Genomic DNA, 13,390 nt, shown 5'->3' with positions numbered 1-13,390 from the left:
GCTGCAGATATGTATTTGTATCACCTAATGGTGGAGAAGAGGGCAGAACCAAATCCAAATACTTCCCAGAAAACAATAGTGAAGGCCATGTGTTCTATCCCCCACCATAATGTACAGGTCCACTTTTGGAAACAATGTGGGGCTCCTGTCCCCATCTTGTACCAGCTGACAAGGCCATCATAACTGCAATTTTAAACTGGCACTTGTTCTGAATTCCAGCCATACATTTAGCTACTTTACTTTACTTTACTTTTATTAAATTTGTATACCGCCCTTCTCCCGAAGGACTCAGGGCGGTTAACAGGGCATATATAAATAACAATACAAAAATTAAAAAGGAATTAAACAAATGCCCAATTAAAAATTACAATAGCAATAAAAAACCCATTAAAAAACCCTAACGTTCCCCATCAGGCCAGACCAGATAATTCAAATAAGTGGGTCTTCAGACCGCGCCGGAAGGAGCGAAGGTCCAGTGCCATCCAGAGCTCAACCGGCAGTTGGTTCCATAGCGCCGGAGTGCCCATAGAGAAGGCGCTGTAGTTCACCTTGATGATACATGGACTCAGATTCTCTGACTAGTGAAAGACAGCTCCTGTTATTTTGTAACAGTGAAATAAAAATTGATATTTATTGACTTCTCCAACACTGTTCCAAATGGAATGGTTCTGCTGAAGCTTCCTAAGTATAGGAAATGGTGGAAATGCTAGAGCAGTGATGGCGAACCTTTTAGAGACCGAGTGCCCAAAAACTGCCACTCCACCTGCCTGTGGAGCCACCCACCGCCTCCACAGCCCACCGCGGATCAGCCATGCGGCCCAGCAGCGCCATGGCAGCCACCCCCTCTGCCCGCGCCCTGCAGCAACAGCTGGTGCAATGGGTACAAGGGCAAAGTCTTGTCCCCACTGCTCGGCTGCCATGTCCTTCCTTGGCTGTGCTGCTCCACGTGGGCTGCGCTCGGGGGCAACTCTCCTCCGGGGGAGGCTGCTGGTGAGGAGGGGGCCATGGGGGAGGCGGGTCTGGGGCAATGGCGTGCGTGCCCACAAAGAGGGCTCTGAGTGCCACCTCTGGCACCCGTGCCATAGGTTCGCCACCACTGTGCTAGAGCAAAACCTTGTGAAACGTAAAGGAAAACTATTAGCTTTATTTACATACTCATTTTTGGCTCAATTACAAAAAATGACAGCAAGTAGTAGTTGTCTAGTGGATAACTGTTCTTCCCCCCAAACCCCCCCTCCAATTTTATGTATTTAAACAACACATTGAAGCCAAACTAGCTAACCTGTGTGAATCCAGGCTGTACAATTTGTGATGTGCCAAAACTGACTTGAATAAGACATAACTAGCCCCATGCAAAGCAAGTCAACAGAAGCAAAATACCTGTGCTCAAAACATTAAAGCAGTTACATGGTTTGGAAATTCATGAAGTGAATTCTAAAGGTCTTTCACTAGAGATTCCCATGAAAGTTTTTTCTGGGTATATCAACAATCAGCCAGGAGTTGCCTATTTTAATGTTTTAAGATACTTATTGCTAAGCACATTGATTTGTGCTTTAAATTGTAAGCCGCCCTGAGTCTTCGGAGAAGGGCGGGATATAAATGGGAATAAAAAAAAATAAAAAAATAAAAAAAACTTCACAAAATACGTTAGCATCAGTGAAGCATCTGTTTTTAATGCTTTCCAGCTCCATTAAGCACATTGTGCAGATAGCCTACAAGCATACATCTAAATCCGGGACGGAAGGAAAAGATAGTTTAGGTTAAGCTTATGCATCACCAAAGCCAACCAGAAGTTTGCTTGTTCATGGGCTTGCATGTTGCATTATCCCAGGTTGTGGGTTGTGTATAAATCATGATGCTTAGGCACACTACGGGAATCTAAACCCTTGTTGAGTCATTCGGTAAACCAATTTTAAGCAGAGCAACCACATTCATATACGAACACATTCCCAATCTCATTCTCCCCATCTTGCCTGTTCTCCTTCCAACACGCAAACCAACCTAGCGCACCGACCTAGCCTAGCCGCCCAGCGTCCACTTCCGCAATTCCCCGCCGGGCGAGACAGAGAAGTCGGGGGGAGGGGGGGCAGGTGTCAAGAGATCCGAATTGGCTCTTCCGGCAGCGTCCTCCCAACCCCGCACTTCCAATCGCTTCCCGCGTACCTTCTTCGTGGTTTTCCTCTCCCTCCAATCGGAAGCCGGCCTCTCGCTGGCGTCTGAAGGAGGCCTGACCCCTCCCGCCAGCTGCTCCTCCGCTCCCCCCCCCACCAGCGCGCGCGCACGCACGCACGCACGCACGCCCGCCCGCCTTCCGAGCGCTCCGGGACGGTGGTTTCTCCGCCCCGCCCCTTCCCAGCGGCGGCCGCGCGTGCTTGGCTGGAGGCAGGAGGAAGAAAGTTAACTGAGAGTCGAGGGGGGCGGGAGCAGGGCGATGGGGGCGGGGGAAGGAGCTCGGTCGCTTCAGGCGCAGCCGGATCGTCGGCAGGAGTCGCGGTCGGGATGGGGAAGAGCGGTCGTCGAGGCGGCCGGAGGTAAGCCCTCCGCGGGGAAAAGCAGGGATTGAGCGTTTATCTCCAGGCGACCCGGCTAAGTTCTATTGCCCCGCGAGACTCGGGCGGCTTCTTCTGACGCCCAGACGAAAAGCGAGAAGGGCAGAGCCCGGCCAGCCCAGAGGGCCCCGGCGCTGCTGCTGCTCCTGCTCCCTCTGAGTCGCCAAGTGGGAGCGAGGGAAGGAGAAAGGGCCTCGGGTCGTGCTCACACCGACCCGGAGCTAAAAGGCTTTCCTTGGGGCGGCAAGGTGGGGAAACCTCCGGTGGGCGGGGTGGGAAAGAGTCGAGGGTGCCCGGTGTAGGTGCGGCGGCTTTTCCTTCCTTTTCCTTCTGGCTCGCTTGGACGCAGCCTCCTGGAAGCGTCCGCGGGGTGCTTGGGCAAGCTGGGTGAATGACGAGGGTCGAGCCAAGAGAGTCGGCTTCCTATCTTTTAGTAGGGCATCCCTTGCTGAGTCTGCTAGGAAAAGAGGAACGGCAACTAAAAAGCCTTTCCTTTGGTTTACAAACCTCCGCCCTTCTCGGTTCTGGTTGCTGCGCCGTCCAGCTGCCTTCATTAACTCTGCTCCTTCTTGTTTACCTACGTGCGCGGCTTCTTCCGTAAGGCTCCACAATTAGTGTGTTAACTCTTAGCAACGTGGAAAATGACACTCCTCCCTCCCCCTCTGCCTCCTTGCTCTTTAACCTGGAGGCTTTTGTAAGTGTGTAGACCAGGGGTCGGCAACCTTGGCTCTTTTATGACTTGCGGACTTCAACTCCCAGAATTCCCGAGCCAGCTATGCTGGCTCGGGAATTCTGGGAGTTGAAGTCCGCGAGTCATAAAAGAGCCAAGGTTGCCGACCCCTGGTGTAGACTGAGGAATAACAGCACAGGAGTATCCCTCCCAAAGCCCATCTCCAACCCTCCGCAGTTCCAAGTGGCTGGCTAACTCAGTAGGGAAAAAGAGGAGGGAAAGTACCGGAAGGTCTAGTTTTTTTTTTTTAATTTATTTACAGTAAGAATTGAGGTCCGTCAAATGTAGGATTGTTAAAACGATCGGGTGTTCTATTATTTGTGATTCGCTTGTATTTGCAGAGCTTTAAGCCAAAGCAGATATCCTGTAGATTAGAATAGTCGAGACAAGTTAAGCCTATGAAAGTTTTCAGGTTGGATGGACACTTGGGCACTTTTGAAATTGGATGTGCAGTGAAAAATAATAAACTTGGTTTGTATAAAGACTAATTGGGGTATCTATCAATATTCACACTGAAGGGATAAAAAGATTCAATTTCAAAATGAATGATAATTTTGGAAAGTTATATAACTGGGTTGCGTTTTAACCATAGATGTCTATATTCAGGTTCAAGGAAAGTGTATGAAACCTGTTCTTTGTATTTCTTGAAAATGGTACATATTAGTACAAGTAGGCATAGATGTGTCAGATATCAAATTCTTAAAATGCTGTTGCTTATAACATAGGAGTCAGGAACAGACTTTAATGAAGTTTAAACATGTTTTAGTAATTTTAGAACTATGAATATATTTCCAAGCCTAGAACTTAACAAAAATTTAATTAACATACATGTTTTAATTTCATTATATGTTAGAAATATTTTAACAAAATACATTTTTCTCTTAAGAATAGTTAGCTGAGATTGTTATTTGCTAATTATGTTGATGCCTGATGAAATTTGTGTTTGATGTAGGGTTGCCACATTGTAAATTTAAATTTAACACATAGGTTATCTGTGCTTGTTTCCATTCTTATAACCTTCTCTATCCAATTATTAAAAAATACAAGTTATTAAATAAAACTATTCAGCTGCTTCTCAGTTATGGATCAGTTTCCACTAGAAACATGTGAGTTGAAATTGGAGTCTTTTTGGGGGGTTAAATTAAATTATTATTTGAAAAATGGATGCATAATCCCTTATTGAATACATTCATATGCTGTATAATGTACAGATACACATTATTTTAGCAGTAAACAAAAGTGCTCATTTTCATTCTCTTTATTTGGAGAACATTAAGATTTATCTGCAAAATCGTGTGTGTGTGTGTGCGTGTGTGCGCGTGCTTTCACAGCATCAGTGTTTCATGTGCATCTAAAAAAATCTTGAAATAAAAATGCACTTTCAAAATGATAGTAAAATAACCAAGACTTTTCTTAAAATAATGAATATAATAATGAATGATTATAGATATTTTACTACAATGTAGCAATTAAAATATTGATTGAAGATAGCCAAAGGGCAGGACATAAAATTTAAAACCAGATTGAAAAAGTAAACATGAGTTGAATATTATTTCATTGTTCTTTTAGTGGAAATTGTTATGATAGTGCTGATACATTTCATACCAGACAAGATAATTGCTCTCAATATTTATTAAATTTATATACTGCCCATCTTACTATCAAATGACTCTGGATGGTTTAAAATGCCATAAATAACAGTATAAAACAATTAAAAGTTGAAAACATATTAAAATTAACAACAAAATGGATTAAAAATACTAATGTGTAAACAGTAGAGGTGGGATCTTTTCCTTTTCTATTAGCCATCTCCAGAATGGGATGCCTCCATTAGGACTGCTTTTATTATTGATAATGGAATAATGATTGACATGGCAGAGATTACATTAGGGATGGCTTGCTCAAATGGCTTGTTAATACTATCTAGGAACATAAAAGTTACATTAATCATAGAAAGGGTTCTTTATTGGCATGCTGTTTTCAAACATAATTATCAAGTGTTTCCTGGAAGTCAAACAGTAAAAGGGTATAGGCCAGGGGTAGGCAACCTTGGCTCTTTTATGACTCGTGGACTTCAACTCCCAGAATTCCTTAGCCAGCCAAGGTTGCCTACCCCTGGTATAGGCAATAGCCTTTCTACATTGTTCTGCTCCTGTTTACAGCTGTGCTGTAGTGTCTGTAAATGTGCTGTAATGTCTTCACTCATTTTCTGAAGGCTAAGTATACTCACCTCTTCAGTCTCTCTTAATAAGATTTTTTGGGTCGTGCCCTGAACATCCTCTTTCCCCACTTCTCTGAATCAGTTCCATTTTTTCTGAACACTTCTTAGAAGATGATGTTCATAACTGCAACCAAGTCTGACCAAAGGAGAAAAAATGTCTGATTTGGAAATTATACTTCTGCTAATGTAGCTTCATACCACAATTGCTTTTTTTCTAGCATGTCATTCTGCTAGCAGCTAGCTCATACTCATGTAACAGTGTGCACTCAACTATTATTCAATATCTTTTTCACTGCTGTCAGGTTAAGTATTCTATCAATGAAGGAGAAGTATTCTATATTTTGAGTTTTGTTTTTTAAACTTCTGCATTTGTCCCTATCAGACATCACTATTACTTTCAGCTGATAGCTCATCAAGATAATTTTGAAGTTTATTTCTGTCTTCTACATTATTAAATACTGTATCCCATTCCGTGTTATATCATTTCCAAATCTCATAAGCTTCCTTTTAAGTCTTCATATAACTCCATGAAAATACTGAAAAGTAGAGGCTCCAGGACCAGGAAATTCCAGGTTACCTATTTTTTCTTGTTGACCTATCATTGTATTTGTTTCCTATGATCTTTTTGTTTCATATTTTTAAAACATTCTCAGTGTTTATCTGTTTCTGCTAATCTTCACTTTTTCCATATTGTTTGCAGTTAAAGTTTTAGTATCTCTTAAGCCTGATTTCCATTAGTTTCTTTTGTCAAAGTCCCCTACTTAGCAATGCTCTGAGTTTATTAAAAACTGCTTTCTTGATGTATAAGATACACTTTTGCTCATGCATTTATACTTAATTAAGTATTTCTTAGTATCATGTTAAGGCTAGCTGATTCTCTTGTGCCTTCCTCCCTCTGAAGGAAAAAGTTATCAGAAACAAATTTCACAAATTCCTAGAAGCAGTGAGCTGATACTTAGTCTTCCAACAGATGATAGGGTAGTTAAAGCTTCTTATACGTACAGTTTTGTTTGTTTGAAAGGTCTACAATTTGCATTATGAAGATTTCAACTATATCTTGTTGACAAGTAATAGTAGATACCAACAGTACTTTTTATATCATTCAGATGATTTTACAGTTTTATTAAGTTTATTTTTAACTCCCAAGATATTTTTTAACATATAGTGTAATTCCTTCTCTATTTCTATTGTTTCTGTTTCTTCTGAACAAACTGTGTCTTTTTGTTGCTCTAATCTAGTCATGAAAAGCATTCTGCCAAGTTTCAATTATTATATTTTATGTTCTATAGCAAAACCTAAAGTCATCATATTTCTCATATTGTAAACATTAGTGTAGGGGGACACACTGGCCTAGTGGTTGAGAAGCTGGGCTTCTCAAACTGAAAGATTTGTAGTTCAAAACACAAATACTGTGTGACAGGGTAAGCTTGCCCCATTCTTGCCTCATCTGCTAACCTAGCAATTTGAAAGCACGCAAATGCAAGTAGATAAATAGGTATCTCTTTGGTGGTAAGGTAACAGTGTTCTGTGCACCTTGGCGTATAATCATGCTGGCTACATGACCACTGAAGCATCTTCAGACAACAGCTGCATCCTTTGGCTGGGAAACGAACACTGCCCCCTAGAGTCAGACATGACTGGAATGGGGAAACATTTACCTTTAAACGTTAAGTGTATAGACAGTTTTATGTATCAATAATCATACAGTATATGTATTTTTTACTGAATGGTTTAGAAACCTCTACTTCAACACCTTCTCTTTCTACAGTAAACAGCTCTTTATCCAAGATCCTTATTTGAGAAATTTTCTTTTGACTTTTCAAGCCTTCCTAATGAAAATTACCATGCTGTGATACAAAATATTTCTTCCAAGCCTTCTGAGGAATAGTCTGTTTAATACCAATAATATACCATCTGAATAATTTCAATCATAATTTGGGGAGACCCAAATCTCTCCACTCACTTCATTTGTGTAGTTAGTTCCTTCATTCCTTGAGTTACGGTATTCTTTCTCTTTCTTGTCTTCCATGGAATGAAAGAATGGATGAAAATACAACCAAAGACTCAAGAGGTCTTAAGCTTTTTTCCAGCACCATCATGATGTAATTATAGCTGTTCTTTGCAATCTAAAATAATTCTTTGCTGTTTAGATCAGCTGATGTTAAAAAAAAAAACTATACCCCACAGTTTAGAATCAGTTAATTTTTAAAAAAAACGTAGCAGAACCAAATAGAACCTGGTAAGGATTTAGGTTTTGTTTTTTGTTTTAATATAGTATGTAGAAAAACACTGCTCTGACTGTACATCAGTCATAATAATATAAAATATTTATGAGATTACCATAGGAATTATAACTGAATCCTGAAATAACTTGAAATATTGATATTTAAGAATAAGCTTCTTGCATATGCATTCTTAACAAGTAACTAACTAGATGACTAAATCACTGACTTTGTTCTAGGAATTAATTCAGCAGTATTTTAAAAAATGAAAGATATAACTTATGAACAAAAGAATACATTCTCTCCGAATAAGAACTTAATTACTAGAATGTCTTAAATTTTTTTATTACTTTTGTAATTAATTACATGCAATAAGCACACACAAACCTCCCTTCCCTTCATTTCCCATTAGTTCTTAATTTGAATTAAGTATAGCCTACCTGACTGTCAGCCCTTTGAGATAGAATACTCGTAGATGATATGCACTATTAGAACTCTATTGTTACAAGATATTACACACACACATTCTACCTGTTTTATACTAAATATAGCCAAGGTGGTGGGACAATCTGGAGTTTTTTCCTTGACTCTTCTTATGTATCCAGTCTAAGCTGATGTTTACTTAACAATTGTTGAATTCCTTCTTTATAATCCTCTATACTAGGGGTCTTCAAACTTGGCCCTTTTATGACTTGTGGACTTCAACTCCCAGAATTCCTCAGCCAGTGTGCTTGGCTGAGGAATTCTGGGAGATGAGGTCCACAAGTCATAAAAGGGCCAAGCTTGAAGACCCCTGCTCTATACTGACCATTTGCTCATTCCTCTCATCTTTCTTGTGCTTTCGTTTATCACAGCTGACCAATTTACTCACTTCTCCCATGGCTTGCTTTCCTTTATCTTTTGACTATTAAGCTACTCAAACAGCCTTGCCTTTTTCCCACTGTCTGCCATTATTAACATTTTTATCCAAAATATGTATCTGGGACTGGATCTGTCTCTATTTGATTCTGAGCAATTTCATTGGACTGATTTTTAATTATTATGATTTTCTTACTGTTTCTTTTGCAGCATGCTTTGATAAGAGAGCATAATAATACATCATTATCTTTATATGTTATGGAACAGTCTTCTCCCAATTTCTTCTGTTTAGATAGGTTACAAATTGCTTTTATTGATTTTGTGTAAACTTACAAGCCTCTTTGAATCAGAACAATTCACATAATTCAGTTCTAAAAGCTGACCAGCATTTTTAGTTTGCTGATTATAAAAAAGATACTTAGTATTCTGCATATTTTTTCTAAATTTCTTCGTTATTAAGGCATTGTTGCAGAATTATCTTTGTAGTACGTTATCCAGAGAAAAGAGGAAGCTGAGCCAATTCTTAATCATTTTATAGACAGTAAACAAATGCTATGAATAAATATTGGTACAACTGCATATAGGTAAATATATATATAGTTCAGTTACTTCACTGAATCCTAAATTATACCATGTTAAAACCATTTTCAAAAAAATCATTTTTATTCATTCTCTTCTACATTTTGTGTCTGCTATATTTAGCCTTGCACATTTGCTTTATATTAAGGTTTCCATATTTTCACTTTTGAAGCCCATGGATGGGATTATTATGTAATTAAACCATACTGTTTTATTTATTTAGACCATTCAGCCATCAACATATCTATGGGTGATGAACAATAATTATAAAGATAATATACAAACCCATAAACTATTGAAATAATACAGTATAATGAACTGTACTTTCCTGAATTTATTTATTTTTCGTTCCTTTAAAATATGTACTGCACATATGTCAAACAGTTTCTTTAGTCACTATCAATAGGGTTGACTGAACCTGAGGAATGTTTCAAAATCAATATCCTTTGCTCTTTATTGCTCTTTATAAACCACTTTCTGTTATAATTCTTCTTATGCCATTACTTGTAAAACAAAATCAGAAGTCTCTGCCACTTGTCAACCAGTGTTTTTGGATTCAAAGTTTCCTACCTCTGGAAACAGTTCTGTCATTCAGGTCAAACCACACTCACAATTTTACTGACATTGAAAATGTATCTTAATTGATTGCAGATTACTAGCATCTTTTCTTAATATCTGGTCCTGCCTTAATCTCAAGAATTAAAATAGTGATATTCCACTGATTTTGCAAATTACTCATTTATTGATTAGATGTTCTATAAACCAAGCATGCAGCTTTCTATTTTCTTCAACCACATCAGCTGAGATTTGTCATCATCGTAATAGAATAAAATTCAAATATTAAATTTGTCAAACAATGAAAGTTCACCTCCTGACATTTCTTCCCCTAATAAGGTATATCTGCTTGTTAAATAATCTCTTGCTACATAATTTCTCTTACACACATTTTTTCTCTTTCTTTGTGACAAATTGGCAGAAATTGAAATCACAATTTGATTTCTGCCTTGCTATGCTACTGTTTATGGCAAAAAGTCCAATAATACTATAATATTCTTCATATGATATAAACATATAAGTCTGTAGCTTGGTAAACCAATGTTTCTAACTAAGATACTAGTTCCCCACCCCAATTAACTAATCCTAATTGATTTGTTTCTAGTGTTACTTAAAGTTCTCTGAAGAAAAAAAAATTAAGTGACAAACAAGAACTTTTCCAAAATTGCAAAACTCATTCCCAATAAACCAGTGTTTGTTAAATGAGAGAGACAGAGACACAGAGAGAGAGTTATGCATCTTTGCCAATTAAATCAGTCTATGTGATACGAAATCACATGTCTGGCAATTTAGTTAGTGTTTCTTGTATGAATTCATATCTGTTTATTAAGTCAGTGTCATGAAAACACAAGGCTCTTTCTGATGAACCTACAGTAACTTTATTAAAGGCTAACAGCTTTCTTCTCTGAAGCACTCAAAGTACTGTATAAAATTAAACTCTAGCTGCAGTGGTGCTTTTAAAAAATAGTGGTTACCTATGCCTATCAAATAAAGTTTAATATTTTTCTCTGAAACAGAATTAAGAATGAAATCCAAGCTCTGTTACTAAAACAACATTTACTATTTCATATTTCATATGAAATCATAGCGTTACTTAAATCAGTGTGATAATAAATTAAAAGTATCTGTCCTAATAAAACAGCATTCCTAGCAAATCACAAGTCTGAGTAAACAAGGTTTGAAATCAAAAGACTCCCCAAGGTAAAAGTCTGTGTGTGTGTGTGTGTGTGTGTGTGTGTGTGTGAGAGAGAGAGAGAGAGAGAGAGAGAGAGAGAGAGAGAGAGAGAGAGAGAGAGAGAGAGAGTGTTTTCATATCTAAACCACAGTTTGTGATAGGAAAGTATGAGAAGTAAATAAATACTGAATTTAAAAAAAAATCTACTTGTGTTTAGGTAATAGCTGAAGCAAACAGCAACACAAAACCTGAAGCATGTTTTCGACATTTTGTTGCCAGCAGTCCTTTTATTTATATGCTTACTGACCACTCCCTTTCTTCTTTTGCTCACTAAGTAGGCGGTATCAAGCAAAGTGTCTGTCCCAGGGGCTGTAACTGGAAGCGATGCTCATGTGCTTTGTGACTTTGGTGCAGGCCTCTTTGATACTGTTTCGGTCTTGGGTAGTTTTTTCTCTGGGTGGAGGCAGAGAAGATTATAAATGGTGAAAAAGTGTATAATCATAATTCCCACTCCCGTTTTTTTCAGACTTTGAAAGATGATATGAAGTATACATAGAATTATTTCAGCGACACAAAAGAAGAAATGTGATATATTTCCAATATTGAGAGAGAAGAATCAGCATAAAATCCCTGCGTACAATACGAGCTAAGAACGTCTGATTTTTGATAGTTGCTATTGTATTTTTTAAAACTTTTGACAAAGTGATACTACATTAGAATGTAAATAAAGAAGACTATTATCAATAAGTATCTTTTACAGTTTACATCAGATTACATCAACTTTATTCACTGGAATTTCTGATATTCTTATGCTCTATTTTGACCAGATTTTAAAAACTATTTTCATAAACCAAATAGAGCATAACCACGTTATTGAAGTACAAGCTGAAGACTTGGAGCATGATCACAGTGCCATAATTTTTTAAAGGCTACTGTCTGAATTGCCTTGTTTAGCTCAGATTACTTACATCTTCCTTTATATAAATCTATATTTGTTTCCTAAATAATGGCATGGGTAAAATTCTTGAAAAAACCTGGAGGAAATCTTGGAAAAGTATATCAGCCTGGAAGTGTGATGTCCTTGGCTCCGACCAAAGGCTTGTTAAATGAACCAGGACAAAACAGCTGCTTTCTTAACAGTGCTGTACAGGTAAGGAATAGCTACACATCAATCCCAAAGAGCTCCATGAGTTGTGAAAGAACTGAAAGATACATTAATCTATATTCCTGTAACTATATGTCAAGTGTTTTCCATTTCATACTTTTGATTGTTTTGATAACCTTTGTAAGAAAAAAGACTTTCTAGTGACAACAGAGAGTAAATTATTACTCTGACTAGTCATAAACTCCAGTACAGTGTAATTTTTATTTGGTTGTCTATTTAAGACGAAATAATAATCAAGGGAAAAATTATAGACCAGACCAAAGAAATCAAAGCAGAATGAATGAAATATCAGAATGAAAGAACTAATTTTATAGGATGCTAAAAAGATATTTTTTTTAAAAAAAGTACAATAAGTTCTTCATCAGTGCAATGTTTAATTTTATTTATGTCCTACTTTTATTATTTTTATAAATAACTCAAGGTGGTAAACACATGCAATTCTCCTTCCTCCTCTTATTTTCTTCACAACCACAACCCTGTGAGGTGAGTTGGACTAAGAGAGAGTGACTGTCTCTGGTTTTTCATGCCTAAGGCAAGACTAGAACTCACAATCTCCTAGCCTCTAGCTGGATGCTTTAACCACCAGACTGAACTGGCTCTCATGTATAGAGAAAGATCACATAAAATTCAAAATATAGCCAAATGCTCTTTAAAACAAAATAAAAATGCATATATAAAAGCTGCTAAAATTATAGTAATTGAAATCAAGACTGTATTCGATACTTCTATCAAATTGAAATGAAATTTATAATATAAAATACTTTATACCAGGCCTGTGCAACATACAGCTCTCAGGATGCCAAGCAGCCTGCTAGTATTTTTTGAAAAAGTAATAAATTCACCACTGCCTTGAAAGTGGACTGTCAAGCACTTCTATGCCTTGTGGTCACTGCCACCTCCAACACTGCTGCTGCTCCACTATCTTGCAGACAGCTGATTGGCACTCCAGGTGATGCATGATTTTTAATTTATCAATGCAGTCCTTTCCCCTCTACAATTTCTGCAAGCCTGTTTTATACCATAATAATATTTCCCAATTCTATAAACAACATTTGCAAAGTATTTCATAACATAAACATTCAAGGTAAACTTTAACTTATGTGAAAGGTTTCTGTGACTTGATAGTGACTGATCAAGGAAGAAGCGAGATTGTTTTTAAAAGCTTTGTGTTTAAATTCTTCCAACAGAAGAATCCATGTTTGGGCATTTTACTGCTTCTCCAAGCATGTTTTTTTGCTATAATTGTGGCATTTTATCTCTTTTAATAAAGACCATTCTAAGTATCTGTTTCTGACACAAACTGATCACAAGGAGTATCTAGATAAATACTGTTTGAC

At 37.8% G+C, this 13,390-nt stretch overlaps 1 protein-coding gene across 1 annotated transcript in view; it reads left to right on the top strand.

Moving 5' to 3' along the window:
- Nucleotides 1-2,469: 2,469 nt before the first annotated feature.
- The window catches only part of USP53 (ubiquitin specific peptidase 53), a 32,850-nt gene continuing 21,929 nt past the window's right edge, over nucleotides 2,470-13,390 (top strand). The window contains exons 1-2 of the mRNA XM_081332243.1: nucleotides 2,470-2,531; nucleotides 11,415-12,038. Of these exons, the coding sequence (XP_081188369.1) occupies nucleotides 11,895-12,038 (144 nt within the window). The 5' untranslated portion in view covers nucleotides 2,470-2,531; nucleotides 11,415-11,894. The remainder of the gene's footprint in view (nucleotides 2,532-11,414; nucleotides 12,039-13,390) is intronic.

Source organism: Vipera berus (assembly GCF_964194415.1).
Source record: "Vipera berus genome assembly, chromosome: 7".
NCBI classification, from domain to species: domain Eukaryota; kingdom Metazoa; phylum Chordata; class Lepidosauria; order Squamata; family Viperidae; genus Vipera; species Vipera berus.
The sequence above is the reverse complement of the archived record's forward strand: the minus strand, read 5'-3'. Positions and strand labels throughout refer to the sequence as shown.